Source organism: Teleopsis dalmanni, chromosome 2, assembly GCF_002237135.1.
Source record: "Teleopsis dalmanni isolate 2A chromosome 2, ASM223713v2, whole genome shotgun sequence".
NCBI classification, from domain to species: Eukaryota; Metazoa; Arthropoda; class Insecta; order Diptera; family Diopsidae; genus Teleopsis; species Teleopsis dalmanni.
Window position 1 is genome coordinate 239,702,726 of NC_051847.1, and position 17,979 is coordinate 239,720,704.

The following is a 17,979-nucleotide window of genomic DNA, read 5'->3' on the forward strand; positions in this document are numbered from 1 at the left end:
GTTAATATTTAGAAATTATTGATCTTTTAATAGAACACTGCATAGCGATATTTTCGAAAACCTCTTTTGGCTTAAAAACAAAAGCCTCAGAACAAAAGTTGTACAAATTGAAGAACATGGCTAAAAAGCGAGATCTAAGTAAAATCTTAGATAAATAAAAATCTCGGTAAACTAAAAGAATATGGAGAGCAAGCAAAACAAAAAACTGTTGCTAATAGTATTAATTATTAACCCCATGATTTCGGCAATAATGACCTGTGTTTCAGAACAGCTTGGTATTCAGTAAGTAAAACGGTAAATACTTAAATTGCAAGTAAGTTAGTACGTTAGTAGCAACTTGAAAGATGACTTGAGGCTGGTGAACATATCGACTTAAGTATTTTCTACCAGAAGTGAGTATCTTATTATTAATATGAGTTACTTTTGCAAAAGTTACGGGCGGATAAGTTAGGGAAATGTTTCCCACGAACTTGGCAGATGGGCAGACGTTCTTGTAATTAATACTAAACACTAAGAACTCACGAATATTCTTGAAGTTAGCATGCCTAAATGGCACATTTAATATGTGTGGTAAAATTCTACTAGCGATCAAATACAAATTATATTATTGCAATAAAACGTGTAACATAGATGTGTCAATATATATGTATACAAACCTAATTTTTGTATGGAATGAAATTATAAATTTGTATGAAATGCTAAGATTTTTTGCTAAAGCATCTTACATCTGCTGCTGACAAATATTGAAAGAGTGAATATATTTTCAAAAAAATTGTAACACAGCAAGTGAATTTGTTAATAAACCTTCACATTAAATAAGCAAAACTCCAGAAAAATCTGCGAACATACAAGTTAACTACGGCTTTGGGTAAGTTGACTAATGAACGCTGACTCTGAGCTTCAAATTTGACAGGGCAATCGCAAGTACTTGTAGTATCAAAAAAATATTCACGCATAATTAAACACAAGATATATTTCCAAGACCACTGATGATGGGTATTTGGTAAAATTCGAAACAGCTGTATGGTTAGCTAAAATTCAATAAATTGAAATAATATGAAAGAATTTTTATTTCGAAACCTTTTTACAAAAAAATGATTGAAATTATTTAATTTTAAGACTTCATAGACACGAGCAAACAAATCAAAGACAAATCAATTAAGACGTATTATTCAAAAAGTGGGAGTGGAATCGAGACTGTCGTTTAAATTGGTATAGTTAGATAACACTATATTTAGTTATATAATAATACAAACACAGATAAGAAATTTGTATAACTGCTTTTTTAATTTTTATCACACATTTCACATATAAGCTTCCAAAAAATAATAAAAACTAATTTCAAATTGTTTACTTGTGCCTTACCATTGCTGAGTAGTCAGGTAGTAGAAGATAAGTTGAGTAAGGCGTTATATTTGTAGTGCCAGAAAGTTTGAACTTTTGCACACGATTTAATATATAATAATCTATTTCATTTAGCATACTATACCTATATTAATATGATGTTTAGTAAATAAGCGACTATTTAAAACATTTAAATATGTATATATAAAGTTTTTTCGAAATTTATTGCTTTGCAGTAATAATTTGTAACGTATAAAATATAAAAATATATATAGATATAGGTTAAAATCAGAAATAAATATAAATACCCAACCAATTGAACTCACAATCGAGTAACCATAATATTTCTTTATTATAAGAACTTTCATCACTAATGGTATTAGTGCCGTACAATGTGTTGGCAACACTTATTGTTTTTTGTAGGTTTGACGTTTATTGAATTCGCTTTACCACACCGGTGTGTGGCCGATAATATACAAACATTATTTTGTAGTTTGAAATATGGAGTCTGAATTGGATATTATAGATTCGTTGAATGCTTTAAAATATACCGGGAAATGCACACAAAATGATGTTTTTACAAGTGCTTTGGAAACAGGCTTACGTAGCCCCGAATTCCGTGAAATTGTAAGCTGGTTAGCGCACGAATTGCATATATTGCGAAAAACTGATGAACAAGTCTCACAGGATGTCAATGACCCCAGTGAATTTGCTATGGAATTGTCATCATTTCTTAAGGAACTCGGGTGCCCATTTACACAATTTGTTGCTGGTCCACTTTCAGAGCGTTTTGAGACGCGTGAATCCCGTTTAGAGCTGTTGGAGTATCTAATAAATGAATTAATGGCTGTAAAGATGATGTTTCACTTATGTCCTGCAAAGGAGTCTTATGTCATTTCGAAATTTGAAACAAATACTGCACGTGCTTTAGAACAATTAACACGCGATTTGTGTTTAGGTAAACCACCAGATAATATATCACCAAAGGCGTTGTTTGATAAAATGAAGTTTAAAGTCGAGGAACAACTACGAAACGTGCATCCTGATGTTATAAATAAACCATTACTAAGTATGCAAAAAGAATACACTGACGCACAGTGGAAGGAATTAGCGAGAATAAATCAAGATCTAGAAGCGGAATATATAATGCGTCGTCAAGTGCTTCTAACCCGACTTGAAGTAACAATACAAAGTTTTCTATGGTCAGAAAAAATGAAAAATTCTGAAAATGAGATTTCGAGTCGATTTGAAAAGAAAATGAAGGAAATCGAAAAGTATAAAACTGGTGGAGATAATACCAATTTAATAGCGCTATTAGTTGCACGTTCAGACTTAGCTATAATTGAAAAAACCAGTTCAGCAAATGTACGTAAAAATACAGCTACAAAAATACAAAAACATATTATTGGCAGCGTGCCAGATCGTGGAGGGCGAGCACACGAACATGCACCACCTCCGCCAGAAATGCCTTCTTGGCAGCAACAACGCTCTTCAGGTCCAGGCGGACGAGGTGGCGGTGGTGGTGGCAATTTCCGTGGTGGTCGTGGAGGTGGCAACGCCGGTGGAAATTTTGGCGGCGGTGGTGGTGGACGTGGTGGCAGCAACAATTGGCAACAATTTTCTGCACCACAGCAACAAAATGAACCAAGACGTGATTGGCTAAGTGGTAGTGGACGTGTGCAAGGAACGGGGTGGCAACAAAATCAACGTTCTGATTATGATCGTGGCGATCGAGGCAGTGACAGAAGTTATCAAAACGATAATGGCGGACGTGGTGGCAGCAACAGCTTTAGAGGACGGTCCAACTATCACAGAGGCGGTGGTGGCGGTAATCGCCGCTAAAATAATCTCAGTTCTTCGATTCTTAATATATGATTCTTAAATTTTTTTGCTAAAAACGTAAACGTATAATGTTTAGTAGTAATAAAAAAATACGATATTTATTTATTTTATGTACGAGTTTGCATGCGATCATTTGAATTATTTAGAACTTAAATAATATAATAAATATATATATATCTAGGTACGTGCTATATAATACTTCTATAATAAATTAATTGTTTGTGTTCATAAGCGAAAATTATTAAAAACAATTTTGTCAAAAAATTAATCAAAAATGTTAATATGTTTTATTTTTACAAGATTATATGTATATACTATATTTATAATAATCATTTCTCTGGAGTTACAGTAGCTGTTCTTACTATGCTTATAATACCACAAGCTATTGGTGGTCCAACCGAATTTTCTTCATTTTGATAAGCTAAAGCATCTGGTACTGAAGTTAAAGATGATGAAAATACCTCTGCATTTAGAGCCGTATTCAAATCGATTGGTTTACTATGGATTACTACAGAACGACCGACAATCCCATTAAATCCGAATAAATTAAGATACACACTAAGAAATGCTGCCGATATGCTTCCATCGTCTTTGGTGTCAACATTGCCTATCTATAAGGTGAATATAAGAAAAACTAGATTAAGAGTGTTTCCTTCAATGTATAAGCAATATATATATAACGCAATATATTATTAATAATTATTAATGTAATTTATTATGCAGAAACGCGTATATCACCATGATTTGATTTTTATACTAGTGCCGGTTATGGCAACGATTGCTTATTTATCTCAAAAACTTAAACACAAACACTTTAACACTTAAAGAAGCCGCCAGGTAAAAGAGCTAATTATTCCATATAAATAAAGAGAAACATTCCTTATCATTAGGATAAGGTAGGTTATCTAACGGGATGAAATTGAGCACTAAAAGTGCTGTTAGGTCTAGGTGCAAACAAAGAATGGAACGATTAGTTGTCTAGAAAAATTTCATTTCAAACTAATGAAGAAATAATTAAATATCTGATATTATCCGGAACCAATTTTAGACACTATGGTATTAGATAACATGGATTTATCCAATTACACTTTAAGGTTGATTTGCGTACGGCGCTTTAATAGATGCTTTGCAGAGGAAGGCAAGGAAGCTTTTTTTCCTAAAAACTTTATTCATCAGTTTGAGATTTTACATGTTGCAATAAATATTAATTAAGCAGAGTGACCAGAAATGTTGCAGTGCTTTTATTTAGAATTAGCATAATTATATTTGCAGAAGCAAAGTTGTTAGTATGAGAGTTCTTACCCATTAGAATATGGGTAGTATTTGAAGAACCTTATAAAACTTCCAATAGAAATAATAAACAATATAGACTATGGCTATTTTAGGAATTAATATAGGATTTAAAAAATTTCTACCCATATTTAAGGATCAAAATCTAGAAGTTCATTATGATATTAAAAATATGAAAGAGGAAGAGGGAAGTAAGAACCTGCAAAAATAAGACCAGAGAGAGAGGTGTGGGTTTTTGAAATATATCAATGCTCATATAAGCCTTTGTAGTAGTTTTATTTATAAAATTATTTAATTTACATTTTAAATTTTTCGTTGAATATAAAAGTTAGCGGATCACTTATATTCGGATCTGCAATATGTGATGATTTGTGCCAAAATTTGTGATTTCATGATTTACTATTAGTTTAACTATGTACTTTGCGCTGTTGAAAAATAAATCTTGTATTCAACTTCGAATGAAAAATATAGTTTGTTTTAGGAGTGTAAGACAGAAGTGTAAGACGGAGACAAAACTCACTTCGATTCCATTTCGAAATTTAATGCTCAGTAACGACAATTCTTAAGAAGTAATCCAATTGGTTTTGAGTAAACGATTATCCTAACCTCCATGCTATATGGACATTAATAATTCATATGTTTAGGGATATTAATCTAATTATTCCACGTTTCTCTATGATATATGATTGCAAAAATCATTATTATTTATCGCAACTGGGGGGTGAATGGTCTTCTTAAAGATACACTGTTTGTGAGAAAAAAGCTTCAGATTAGAAGATACTGCTTTCGATTTGTCGTACGAACATTCTCTTACTCATAGCAACAAAATTTAATACTAAAGTGCGGTTTGGAGAGCACGGTTCTCACTTCTACCTAGTCTAACTTTAACGGAACTTGAGATGTGTATTACTAAGTAAAAATATAATATTTTATTATTTTAAAAAAGAGTTATTTCGCGTCTTTTTTCTACAATAAATTATTATATCTACTATGTTATAAAATTGTCAAGTAAATATATATTCGTTGACTTACGAAGTTATTTGGAAATTGTCCACCAGTAGACTTGCAACCTTCACTAAGATCTCCAAAAGTATGTATATGTAAGGCGTGTTTACCAGGAGGTAGGCCAGTAACATTAATTGTTACTTTAATATCGTTGTTGTATGGCAACTGCTGAAATGAGATCACACCATCGGCGGCATTGTCGCCATCTCCAATTAGTTTTGCGGAAGCTTGCCAATGGGGCACAACCTGCGTGTAGTTAATGTTTAAAAAAATATATCGCCAGTTTAAAGTAAAAATTCTCAAATCAAAAATTTGCACACATATCACTTTTTCTTCTTTTTATTAAAACAGGATAACTCATAATGTAATCACTTAATCCACTTTCAAAATGTGGAATACCGACTATAACATAAATCTGTTGGTATGTGTTAGAATTTAGATTCTTGAATAGTTTTCTTCAACTTACGTAACCATAACCATAGTTGAGTAAATGAGGTTGTAGGACACTTCCACCCAAAGGCACTGTCATTCTCTCGAAACGTTTCACTTTCGTTCCCGAAACTACTTTAACTAAGTCTTCATTTGAACGAGACACATTGCTGGGACGAAAACGCTCGAATATGTTTTGTCCACTAATTAAAGGCAGTGTAAGGTAACAAGCAAAAATGACGGAAATGATTATATGTTGGGAACTAAATACCGTTAAACTGTACATATTCACAAACTGAGAGAAAGAAATTGACCAGAAAATAGATGTAGAATATTTAAAAGCGTTCAGAACGACTGTTTATGTTAACTGCTGCTTAATAACTGTTTGGGAAAAAATTACCTCCAATTGAATTGAGATTTTTTTTAAATGTGGATATGACAATGATTACTTCGACACGGTTTTCATGGTTATTGATTCGGTTAATTGCCAGTTATTCACTCATAGTTATTTGTTTGTAGTACGGCCGGAGTACGAAAGTGATATGTACATATTGATAATGTATGTACTTAATAAATATTTTTTTATTGACAATAATTAGGTAATTTTATTCGCAAACCCACCAGTACTGCAAACTACAGTAAAATCCATTTCGAAGTGTATGCATTTTTTCTATTATTATTGGATGGGGAGGATGTTTGGAAACATTTACTATCAAGAGCTCTCTGATTTCTAAAGAATGTCTATTCCTGAGTTTCTAATTTAAGTATTCGTATATGGTTTAAGTTTCTCTCTAACTCAGGTGAATTCAGATTTATCCATCAGATATATGTTTTTGTTATGAAAACATGTATTTGAAATATATCAAAGGTTTTCAGTAATCACTAGGAACATTTTTGACTAAATTTTTTGAAAATATCAATGTTTATTTAACTGGTATTATCAATATTTGGAGATCATAAATTTAAATTGGTTCTACGATAGTCTTGTAAGAAAGAATTCTCGATTTCAAATTTACAAGCCAGTGACTCCTGAGAAGCAACTGCTACTCACCTGAATATCAGCTTTAAGTTTTGTATGGATTTGTATAGTTTCCAAATTTTTGCATCAGATGATTAATTCCAGTAATATTGTTATGGAAACGTCTATATTAAATAACGTATGAGAATAACGTAGATATTAATATTTCTCATGATGGATTTTGTTCTGTAGATAGGATTCGAGAAATGTGTGTACATTTAGAGATAAAAATGCTGTACTGAATTGTTAGCAGGATATTGTCAACTCAAATATTACCTAACTAAGATAGAACGAGTAAATAAAAAGTCTGGAAGATTCTGCTATGATTCTGCCCCAATGATGGTCTTTTTTTTGCATTTTGAAGTCGAAAGTTTGGCGATACTGGGAAACTTGCCGTTAAATGAAAAAAATATATCTAATGTAAATTAATGCTTTTGTAAAAGAACCTAAGGTAATGCACTGTTTTAAGAAGTTAAAAATTTCAATATTAGTCGAAAATAAAAAATAATTTTTTTTCAAATTTGGCTGCAAAACCATAACCAAAAACCCCTTACAGTAATAGTTATAGGAATTGTGATAGAGTGGTAGTTCTGATATAATTATTTTCAAGAAAAGTGTATAAACCTTAATTTCTTTTAGTGAAGGAGTAATAAAAGTTTTGTTCTTTAGTAAGAACTTTTGTTAGGATTTATAGACTCATTGTTAATGACAATAGACGATCCAGTATATGTTACGAATTAATTGTTGCATTTAACGAGTGAACACTGTAATTAATCAATTTTACGGTGTTCTTAATTAAGGAATTACCTTTTATTTTAACTCTAACTGAACTGACATAGATTCGGTAAACTGTGAATATCACATGTGAAAAATCTTCAAAAAGTTGCTGGGTATCCGGTTAAAAGGAGGAAAGAATATAAACGACATCAAAGAGTATATAAAAAATGTAGACCTGTCTATACAATGTCGAAATGAAAAGGCATTATAAGCAAACATATATTTTATAACTTATGCACATCTAAATCAAGGCCGTTTGTTGGTCTCTGTGTTATTAAAAAATTTGTATAATTAACAAAATTTAAACTTTAAAAAAAGAGAATAAAAAATTGAACTGAAATGAAACCTTTCACGAGTTTCCTCTCAAGAGGTAAGTACATTATCCGTTAATTTGGGTCATTTGTTCGTTTACAATTGTTGCGAATTTAAAATAATGTTTTAATTATTTCTATATTCTCAAGCTTCCATATTTGTCAACGTATCAAGTGGTTTTTGTTTCTCATAAAATTTACTGGATTTACTATTCTTCTTTTTTTTTATTTAATCCTCTCTCTACACATCTTTTTTAACTATCCTTTCAATCACTGTATCCTTTAGTAGATATACGGTTTAAGTTCTTCATGTGGGCTAGCTTTTTGCGGTATATATTAATGTTGGTTCGAATACCGATTTATTAAAATGATATTTGCTGTTGATTACTTTTACCATATTTTCTTATTGAATATTAATATTCGACTGGACTTTAGTAGATATTAGTTTCTGTTTGTCCTAATCATAGATTTCCTTATATTTTTCATATATGTATACAGAATATCGTACTAATGTATTTTTAATTGTAACAAACATTCTAATGAAATTTTAAGTCGACATACCCCAGTTGATACAATACTCTAATTAGAGAAGTTAAAGAAATGGGATTATTTTTATAAATTATATTTTTATTATAACACTATATTGGTGAGTATCCAATCCATATAATTCGAAATTCGTGTAAATATAGCAGGATAGTTATGACTACTATCGCCACAACTTAATTCCCCAGCTGACGTTATACCGAATTGTACATAACGGATATCATCATTATTTATGTAGTTTACTGGTGCAAATAGTGGTCCACCGGAGTCACCTCGACAGGTACTTCTGTGATCAACGCCACCAGCACATATGTGATTGGGATTTATATTTATGCTCCGAAAAAAGGCATTGTGACAAACTGCGTTATTTTGTAGAGGTAAGTTAGCTTTCATTAAGACATCAGCTGCGTAGCCTTTGAATAAAAATTAATAAATCAATAAATGAATATATGATGTCATGATTAAGATATATTTTCATAACCTTGCTCTGTAACACCCCAACCGCTAACTGTGAGAGATTCTGGAACATGATTGAAGGCGTAAGGAGCGCGTGGTAAGCATATTGGCTTTATATGTGCTATAAGTTTTATTTTAAGATATTGATTTGATTTATATATGGACATATCTACTAGCAAATTATAATCTATAATAATTTATTACTTCTGTATATTAAATTTTATATATGGTTTCGTACATATTGACATTTTGTTATAATTTAAATTGCTTTAAATTACTTACACTGAAACTGTACTGCAGTACTGAGTCTGATTAAGGCAATATCGTTGCTAATAGGACGTGTTGTATATTGAGGATGTGGTATAGTTCTTTCAATACCCACATCAATATATATAGGTGCACAGTATATGTCACCAGAGTCCTTAAAATAACGTTCACAATCATTTTGAGTATTTAAGTTATGTTCTCCTAAACGGACGCTTATTCTGTATCAATGGAAATGACATTTTTATATTGTAAATATATTGAATATTATTTGATTGGATAGTTTATACCAACTCACAATTCACTTGCCCCAGTGACGCAATGAGCTGCAGTCAGCACGTAACGATTTGTAATCAAAGTACCACCACACTTAAAACGCTTACGAGTTTTAGCACCAGCGTATTCCAATAAAGCCATCCAAGGAAATTCTAATAGTCGCACAAATTCACCATTTGAGATCCGATGGCCAGCGAATGGGCCACATGGCATTGAACTTAAGATTTGCTCACCAACTGGTAGTGATGATTGATAGTAATTATTTCCATGTAATTGATAACCATTCATTGAATGATGTTGATTGTTAAAGGAAAATGGGTCAGGTGGAGGGGGATATCGTACCGGTCCATTGTAATCAGAAGTGCTTTGATGTGTAGGGGTGCGAGGTATTGGAAGCACAGGCACATTGTAATTAGTAGTTCTTTGATGTGTAGGAACTTGATGTGTAGGCTGAAATCCTTTTAAATCATTAATAGCACAGCAACCATAATGCTAAACACAGTAATTAGATTGTTATTGAACTTGAAGGAGTAGAATAACTATTTAAAAGCACTTACAATATTACCGGTTATACCACAATGACTGTTCTTAATGTAATCCACAACATACGGTGGATATGGTTCACCCCAACTTTCTATCATCCATGTTATTCGTTCACATTTGGCCATTGGTACGCAATATCCATGTACATTATCTGGAGTTAGACATGTCTTCGCTGTAAATTTTTTTTTCACGTAACTTATATTTTCCAATTATATAAAATTTTGAGTATATGTATTTACTGCTGTGGTATGTGTCAGATGCTCGTACTGCGTTATATTTAAAAAACCCAATTAAAATGACTAATTCCAAGAAGAACATAATAGACATTCTTTTAACATCAACTATTCTTATTTTTGGAATCAATGAGGTCTGATTTTGAGCTACTCGTACTTGATTTGTTTATATTCTAAAAGTGACTAAAGCATTTTCAATTATTATCAGTATCAGTGCCTTCACTGATTTTGTTATCAGTACTTTTTAAATTATACATAATTGACGAAATAATTGACTACGTGAAGATGAATCTACTTCTATATAACATACATATATTTAAATAATGTACTGTGGATTATTATATTATCGTATATTATTTTATACTCATAATAAAAGTGTGCAATATTACGTATTACAAATAATTACACTATGTGACAATAAATTTGAGACATATCTTTTTATATAAAAATGAGGCATTATAATCATAACTTTTTATGAGACATAACAATCTATCTATCAATCTAGTATACTAAAACTAAAATAAGAAAGCTCTAAAATACAAATACTTATGATGTTCGAATATTTGTACGAATTGTCAGTTCGATTTTAATGAAAATTTTTATAGAACATTATAAAACAGGGCCTATGCTCCACTAGGAGAGAAGGACATTTGAACTCCAGAGGTAGCGTTGCTGTGGCAAAATATGAAAAATGCTTTTCTGCACATTTTTTCTATCAAAACTTAAAGGATTGTTTGAAAGGATTAAGGAAAGGGATGAATTCTGCCATAATTTGAAGTATCGAAAATCTATGCTTTTTTGCCACCATGACAAGGATATGGGCTATAGACTATTCCATTTTCTATATACGCTCTTCGGTTTATTTTTCAGATTCTATTCTTTCATTGCTGTATTGGTTTTTACTGTTGATGTACTGTTCAAATTGCATCATACTTTCATACTTTAGCGTAAGCTAAGATTGTAGGGATGTGATTCTAGTGAGAAGAGTGTATATTCTGTGTATTCTAGATTTGAAGTAGCTAGAGTGGTTCTTATTGTTAATTTGGAAATAGAAATTACAAGTATTTTGGCAGGAATTATAAGGGAGCATTCAGAGTTTAGTCTGAAATAGTTGGTTTGGGTAAGTCAGTATTAAGCGGCATGTTTACATAAGTATTTTTTAATGACTTTATTGTATGCTAACCATTACCTTTTTTTCTACTTGAAATAGATTCATTGTTGTAAAACAATTAGTTATTACTATTAATATGTCTTATTAGAATATAAAATTCTAGACCAACTTCGAATTAAAACCTCCCATATTAGCTAGTAGAAAAAAGTAGAAAAAACATAATACGTATAGAACGGGAAATCTAAGGAGAATCGCCCATTAGTTTGTTATAGTTAAAATGTTATAGAAATCAAATATAATTTGAAATATTACAAACATCTGAACCAATTTCTGAAATCAATTCTTCTTATTTGCAAGGACATTCTGGATCCTAACATAGTATTGTTAAGATCTGCATTTTAACAATTTTAAGTGCAATTGAACCTTGACGATACCAATTTAAAACAAATATATCCAGATAAGGTGAAAACAAGTTACAGTATAGTTATGAAGAAGTTAACCTTAAGAGGGTAGATCATAATTCACTACAAACACAATCGATGAAATCAAATGCTTATTTTAGATTATCTACAAATCTTATTATTAAAAGAAATAAAAAAGTATTCTGTAAAGTATTTTTTGGCTATATGAAACACTATATTTTTTATAAAAGAACTTGTGTGTTTGTTCTGTTTTTGCAGTGCTCTGCAGTGTTCTGCCCACTGACAACTTGAAATTACTTTCTAACGGTTTCGACTGGATCTAATATAATTTTCCCTCTCACCCTAGAAGAATATAATGCTTAACAGCATAAGTTGTGCTAGTTATGTAGTTTAAGTCTTACTAGCTTTTACTTCGGATGTCTAACTATATATAAGAGAGATGTATTTCAGAAACTTTATAAGGTTTTAATAATTTAATTATTTTAATCAAGGTTTTATATAATAAATAAATATTAAGTAATTATATATGTAATATAAATTAAATTTAATTTGATTTGATTCATTCGCTGCTTTTTCTCTATTTTATCTCTCATTAATTAGTTATTTTATAAGATCTAAACGATTCCAAAGTTCAACAAATTTCCTTAACAACGAATTTTTGGAGGTATACGTTTGATTTGGTAATTCTCTCCGACTTTAAGTATAGCAACCATGCCTTGTATTGCGTGCTGCTCAATGTGGCAATGGTACATCCAAAAACCAGGATTATCACTGATGAAACGTATTATAATATATCCAAGTCCTGGTATTTGCACAGTATCTTTTTCTGCAGCTGGAAAATCCGGTGGTGCTCTTTTTAAATATCCACGTTGATCTAATTCAGCAATCTGTAATACGAAAAGAAATGATACATATAATAAATTTGTAAAGTAAAAATCAAAATGTTATTCACTCTTCTCAGATCGGCTTGATTACCGACAACTGCTTGTCCGATTAAACGAAATGTAAAGCCATGTATGTGAAAAGGATGAGTGGTTTGCATATAATTAACTACAACCATTTCAATGGGTTTAAAAGCTGGTAAGCGTATAACGTTTGTGCACTCACAATTGTCGCGTACACAGTCGAAGCCAGCTGAATACATAGCAGAGCGATTGCAGAAATACGCTTCGTCCTGGTACAGCGGTCGTGCTTGCAAAAGTGATACATCCGGTTGAAGGTACGTGATATCATCAATTTGAAAAGCTATGTCACCGTTACGTTGTGCAAAAACACCGAAACTACTATAATAAGTCAAAAACTTCGTGTATCTCGGCCAACTTAATGGTTCGAGTGATTGTAGAGCTGATGTGGCTATATTGACTGATTCTGTAGCTTCAGATTCTGCAGCTTGTGTTTCAACAGTGTGTTTACTGAATGTTGTATTTGAGGATATATATTCTTCTATACCATTAACAATAATTTTTGGTGACACATTGCTACGTCCGAAAATGTTCGCAGACAATGTGTTAGATGGTTGTTCATTCTTTGCGGCGCCACGATAATGTAGCACTGCCCCTTGATACAAATTTGTGGTACTACAATTATTGTAGCCACGTACACGTATCCAATAATTACTAGCGTATTGATTAGCATCTAAAATAAAATCGAAACGTTCCGCTGAAGACAAGAAGAAACTGTCCGCTAATATGGGGTCAATATCATTGCCATCTGTACTTATCATAAGCATTTTATGATTCTCAATTGAAAACTCTATAGGGCAATTAAATACGCCATTACTAATTACACGCATGCGATAGCGATAGCCTGGTGTGACTCGTACCCTCTTGTAACGATGACGTGAATCATTATCAGGTAAGTTGGTACGATGGTTTCTTCCTTTGCCATTGATTAGTATATTTGTAATACGTGTAAAATCATAATTGTAGACAATATCCTGTATCATCAAAGTGTGCTCAATTAGATCGTAATCGTAAAGATGCGCTTGACGATTGGCTTGACGTGTCTGCCGTATAACAAGACTACCAGCCACACCTAGAGCACGTTGCCAACCAGTGTGACTGTGATACCAAACTGTACCACTACGATCTGCTTTAAAAGCATAACGATAAACTTCACCTGGCTGTATGGGATATTGTGTTATAAATGGTGCGCCATCCATTTCTGGTGTTTGTGACATGTGCAAGCCATGCCAGTGCATTGTGTGTGCTTCGGTCAAATAATTTAAAACATCAATTATAACAGTGTCATTTTCACATATTTCGATGGCTGGCCCAGGAACCATATAGTTAACTGCCATCACTGGTGTAGGTACTCCATCGCCATATATACAACGCTCAGACTCGCAAGCCATGGGATCGTATGGGCATCGGCTACATTCTGGGCCTAAGCGTTGGTAATTATGTATCAACATTCTGTAGTAGCAGTTTAAAACTTGGTTCTCTTGGCAAACGCGTCTGCATGGATGATTTTCAAAAGATCCATAAGAGCGTAAATCCTCGATATCCTTTAGGTCTTCAATTTTTATACCAGGATGTTTTGTAATTTTAGTTTTATTCCTGTAAGATTGTACATTCGTGACTTTATTTATTCTATTTGGTTTGTTATTTATAATTTTGAAAGTTTCTGTCGAATAGTTTGTATTGTTTGTTTGCGCAGATACATCTTCAATAGAATTGTCACTACTTTTTGCTAATACACAAATTTGAATGAAGAATAGAAAAAGTAAAAAAATTATTAAGTGTTTATTGAAGCTTTGTGAGCCTTTGTTAGATAACCGTTTATACGTCCACATTCTTCCAGAGGTAACTGAAAACTAAAGCACTTATAGTTCACTAATAAAAACGAAAGTAATTTCTTCGAAACAATTTTGGTAAATAAGCAAAATGTATAAAATCACATACTAGCGTTGAGAGCTTATTAGTATGCATCTCATTCCTATGTTCCACAATAGTTGAGTCGCATAATAAGAGGTCTTCGACGCATAACACCAAAATTATCTGCTTATAATGCAGTTATGCTTTTTATTGCTTATTAATATTAAATCGTTAAATAAATTTTTTGTTTGAATGGTTAAGTCTGTAGTCCATTGAGAAATAGGAAAGTAACTGATCTTTCGATGCTAAACTAGTTGCTGGTATTAATATATGAACTATGAATTCGTTGACTATCAAAATTGTGTTTGATGGAAGGAATCACGAAGACATATGTTCAGCAAAGGACATTTATGTTAGGAAGTTATAAGTTCTTAATAACTTTTATATTAGAAATTTCAGGTATTCTCCTGATGAAAGCAAAGGCAAATTTGTCGAAATACGTAAAGAAATATACTAAAAATAACGCTCGAAATAAAAACTAAAAAAACAAAAACGATTTTACTTTCACTTCCATTAATATTAGGGTGTAAAAAATGTTAAGATGTAAAAAACATTAAGATGCCCCTTAAGAGAAGGTCTTACAACTGGAAAGCGTTTTGCATGCAATGGACAATGACAAAATAAACGTGAATAACGCTAAGAAAGTTCTTTTCATTTATTTTCATAACAATAGATGTTACAGATCGTGGTTTACTATTTTTGCTTCTAATAATAACTTCAGTTTTGTGCTTCCTAATGACATCCAATAGAACATTTTTCACAAAGACTTGTATTTTAATCCGATTAAAATTCAATTAACCCAATCCTCCCTAACTTACTACTACTCTTCAGTTTATATAACAGCATTGTCTCAAATTATCATTTATTTTTTATGATTTTCTAGAATTTCACTTTATAATTGCTATATGTATATTTTATTATACGTATATCTCTTATTAACTACTTCCACTGCCCAATAATACTTTATACAGTTTTCAATTTTAATATAATTAATCTGCCAGACTATCTAACTACCATATATCCTGTTTTAGTGTCGTTTATTGCTATAGATTGCAATATTCTCTCGCAAATTCATAGTTTAGTCTTTCTGGTCTTTGTTTTACATTACATTCATTTTAGTTCAGTGTTTATTTTTCTTCGATATCCTATCTTTTCCTATTTCGACAGAATTCGAATTGATTTGTAATATAGCAGAATATTTAAAGCTATAGCGCTAATAGCTAATATTTGCACTATTATAATGATAGGTTGTTTTTGGGTACCTATTCCAATTTTAAAAAAGTGCTCTGTTTATATTAAAGATAAATATTGTAGCGTAAACAAAATGCTTTTGACGAACGCCTGTTGTTAATATAATTGTTTCTGTGTTATGTTTTGGTCGGATCAGCTTACCTATTGTCTTACTTAAAGTCATCAAAATGATTATGGGCATCTTAACCACCATCATTAATATGGCCATCCTAATGCGGTTCTCTGTTTCGTGCATACTCTTAAATTAAAAATCATGTGGTTCAAGCAACTCAGTTTTGGCAAACACATACTATTGTAGATTCTGGCAAATACTCCTATTAGTCTGCTCTGAATAGACACCGTGTTAGCAACGTCTTATTTAATTATTGAACCAATTTTTATATCCTTAACGTATATATTTCAGATAAATAAAGTAGATATTAAAAGTTTTGTCCGAATCCTGTATTTGACTGCATCTAGGAATTTGCTCTATAATTATTTAGTAACGTTTATGGAAGGTTTTTGAGATACGCATTTATATAGGTACGTAGAAACCTCTTCAAATACTACTTCAATTTCATATATCATGACATTTGTTAAGATTCTGTAATTAAAATTCTTTTGTTATAGTTAAATTAAATTATTTTTTCTCTCCAGCACTTTTTTCTCTCTTTTCCAATGTTATGTTCATTAGCCATGAAGGCAGTATGAACGCGTTACTTTATCAAGTTATCCATTATTATCTCTTTTTCGGATGCTATCACATTTTCAATCAATCTAAAAGAAACTACCAGTTTGTCATAAGAAAATATATTTAAATATTTTTATGAATATTCTCTCCACATAAGGGAGAGGCTGCATAATAATATTTTTTGTACATTCACTCTAAGTAAATGCCTCCAAAGTTTGAAAACGAATTCCATAAAAAAATAATTCTATAATTAATTAATGAATGAGTTTATACCTTAATTTGCATAAAATGTGTTAATTGCGCAATTGAAGTTTAAGGAAATAAATTAGTATCATTTATAAACGAATTTAATTACCATCATTTATTTATTCAAATTATTAAAAAAAAAATAAAAATGTGACGAGTTAAGTCAATTTAATACGGCATGACTAAATTGTATGATTCTATACACTTTTCCATTTTTAAAACGATGTCGAAATAAAATAATTATTTCAAAATAGTTTACACATACCTATAACATATAGGAGGCTTAAAGAGGGAAAAGGGAAGTATAGTAGAATGTTGGTAACTTTTGGCCTGATTGGCCTGAATGATTAATATTTGGTCAACATTACTTGCATTCTTACATTGGAAAATATATTAATGGAAATATCAACATCAACTAAGGAACTTAATTAAAAGATATGCTAATCCCATATATTTCAGGGCTTTCTTTTCTGGAATCCAATATTACGGCTCTCAAGCAATTGATAATATTATCAATCAATTAACTCGACTGATTATTAACAATAGATCCATTTAGATTGTGGGACTTTTGGTCTACTATAATAATTATATCAATTTTTTGTTAAACAATATTCTGACCGTGTAATTGAGGTAAAGGAAATTCTGATAAATATCAACATTCACTGCCATACCGACATAATTTACTATTTGCCTCAATTTACCATCAATTTAGTCGAACTCTCACACGGCCTATAATGCAAATCTTTACATCAGAATAAGGTTTTGAAATATTTATGCACAAAATTAAGTGTACAGATTTCTTCACTACAAGGCTATGTTGCTCATTTTTATCGCAGTAGTTTTGTTAAAAATTAAAATTGTTAACTATATACTAAGGACGACCCAACGGGATCAATTATCTACCGTTGCACCATCAAAAATAAAAAAAAACTGTTTGGTCTTGTTAAAAGTCTAGTGTATTTGTATAAAAATAAAGAAAATTAGACACATTGCCGTCAATAATATAACGAAGCCATAACCAACGATCTATTTTTCTAAAAGTAGGCGAGTATACTCTGACTGGCTTTTGGAT

The 17,979-nt window shown here is 31.4% G+C and overlaps 4 protein-coding genes across 4 annotated transcripts; 1 reads left to right on the forward strand and 3 right to left on the reverse strand.

The window, feature by feature from the left end:
* The first annotated feature begins 1,727 nt into the window (after window positions 1-1,727).
* Window positions 1,728-3,438, forward strand: LOC119682208 (protein FAM98B-like). The gene has a single exon (XM_038095580.1). It carries the CDS (start codon window positions 1,846-1,848, stop codon window positions 3,184-3,186), a length of 1,341 nt encoding a protein of 446 aa, XP_037951508.1. The 5' UTR covers window positions 1,728-1,845; the 3' UTR covers window positions 3,187-3,438.
* Window positions 3,439-3,490: 52 nt separating this feature from the next.
* On the reverse strand, window positions 3,491-6,259 carry LOC119682209 (superoxide dismutase [Cu-Zn]-like). Its single transcript, XM_038095581.1, has 3 exons — window positions 5,948-6,259; window positions 5,509-5,727; window positions 3,491-3,797 (listed from the first exon to the last, which is right to left on the reverse strand). The coding sequence occupies exons 1-3, from the start codon at window positions 6,194-6,196 to the stop codon at window positions 3,516-3,518; spliced, it is 750 nt and encodes a 249-aa protein (XP_037951509.1). The 5' UTR covers window positions 6,197-6,259; the 3' UTR covers window positions 3,491-3,515.
* Window positions 6,260-8,622: 2,363 nt separating this feature from the next.
* Window positions 8,623-10,493, reverse strand: LOC119682297 (serine protease grass-like). Its single transcript, XM_038095707.1, has 6 exons — window positions 10,338-10,493; window positions 10,113-10,270; window positions 9,578-10,047; window positions 9,298-9,500; window positions 9,041-9,136; window positions 8,623-8,972 (listed from the first exon to the last, which is right to left on the reverse strand). Exons 1-6 carry the CDS (start codon window positions 10,423-10,425, stop codon window positions 8,647-8,649), a joined length of 1,341 nt encoding a protein of 446 aa, XP_037951635.1. The 5' UTR covers window positions 10,426-10,493; the 3' UTR covers window positions 8,623-8,646.
* A 2,015-nt stretch (window positions 10,494-12,508) lies between these two features.
* On the reverse strand, window positions 12,509-16,172 carry LOC119677094 (laccase-like). The gene is made up of 3 exons (XM_038088362.1): window positions 16,133-16,172; window positions 12,817-14,555; window positions 12,509-12,751 (listed from the first exon to the last, which is right to left on the reverse strand). Exons 1-3 carry the CDS (start codon window positions 16,170-16,172, stop codon window positions 12,509-12,511), a joined length of 2,022 nt encoding a protein of 673 aa, XP_037944290.1.
* Window positions 16,173-17,979: the final 1,807 nt, after the last annotated feature.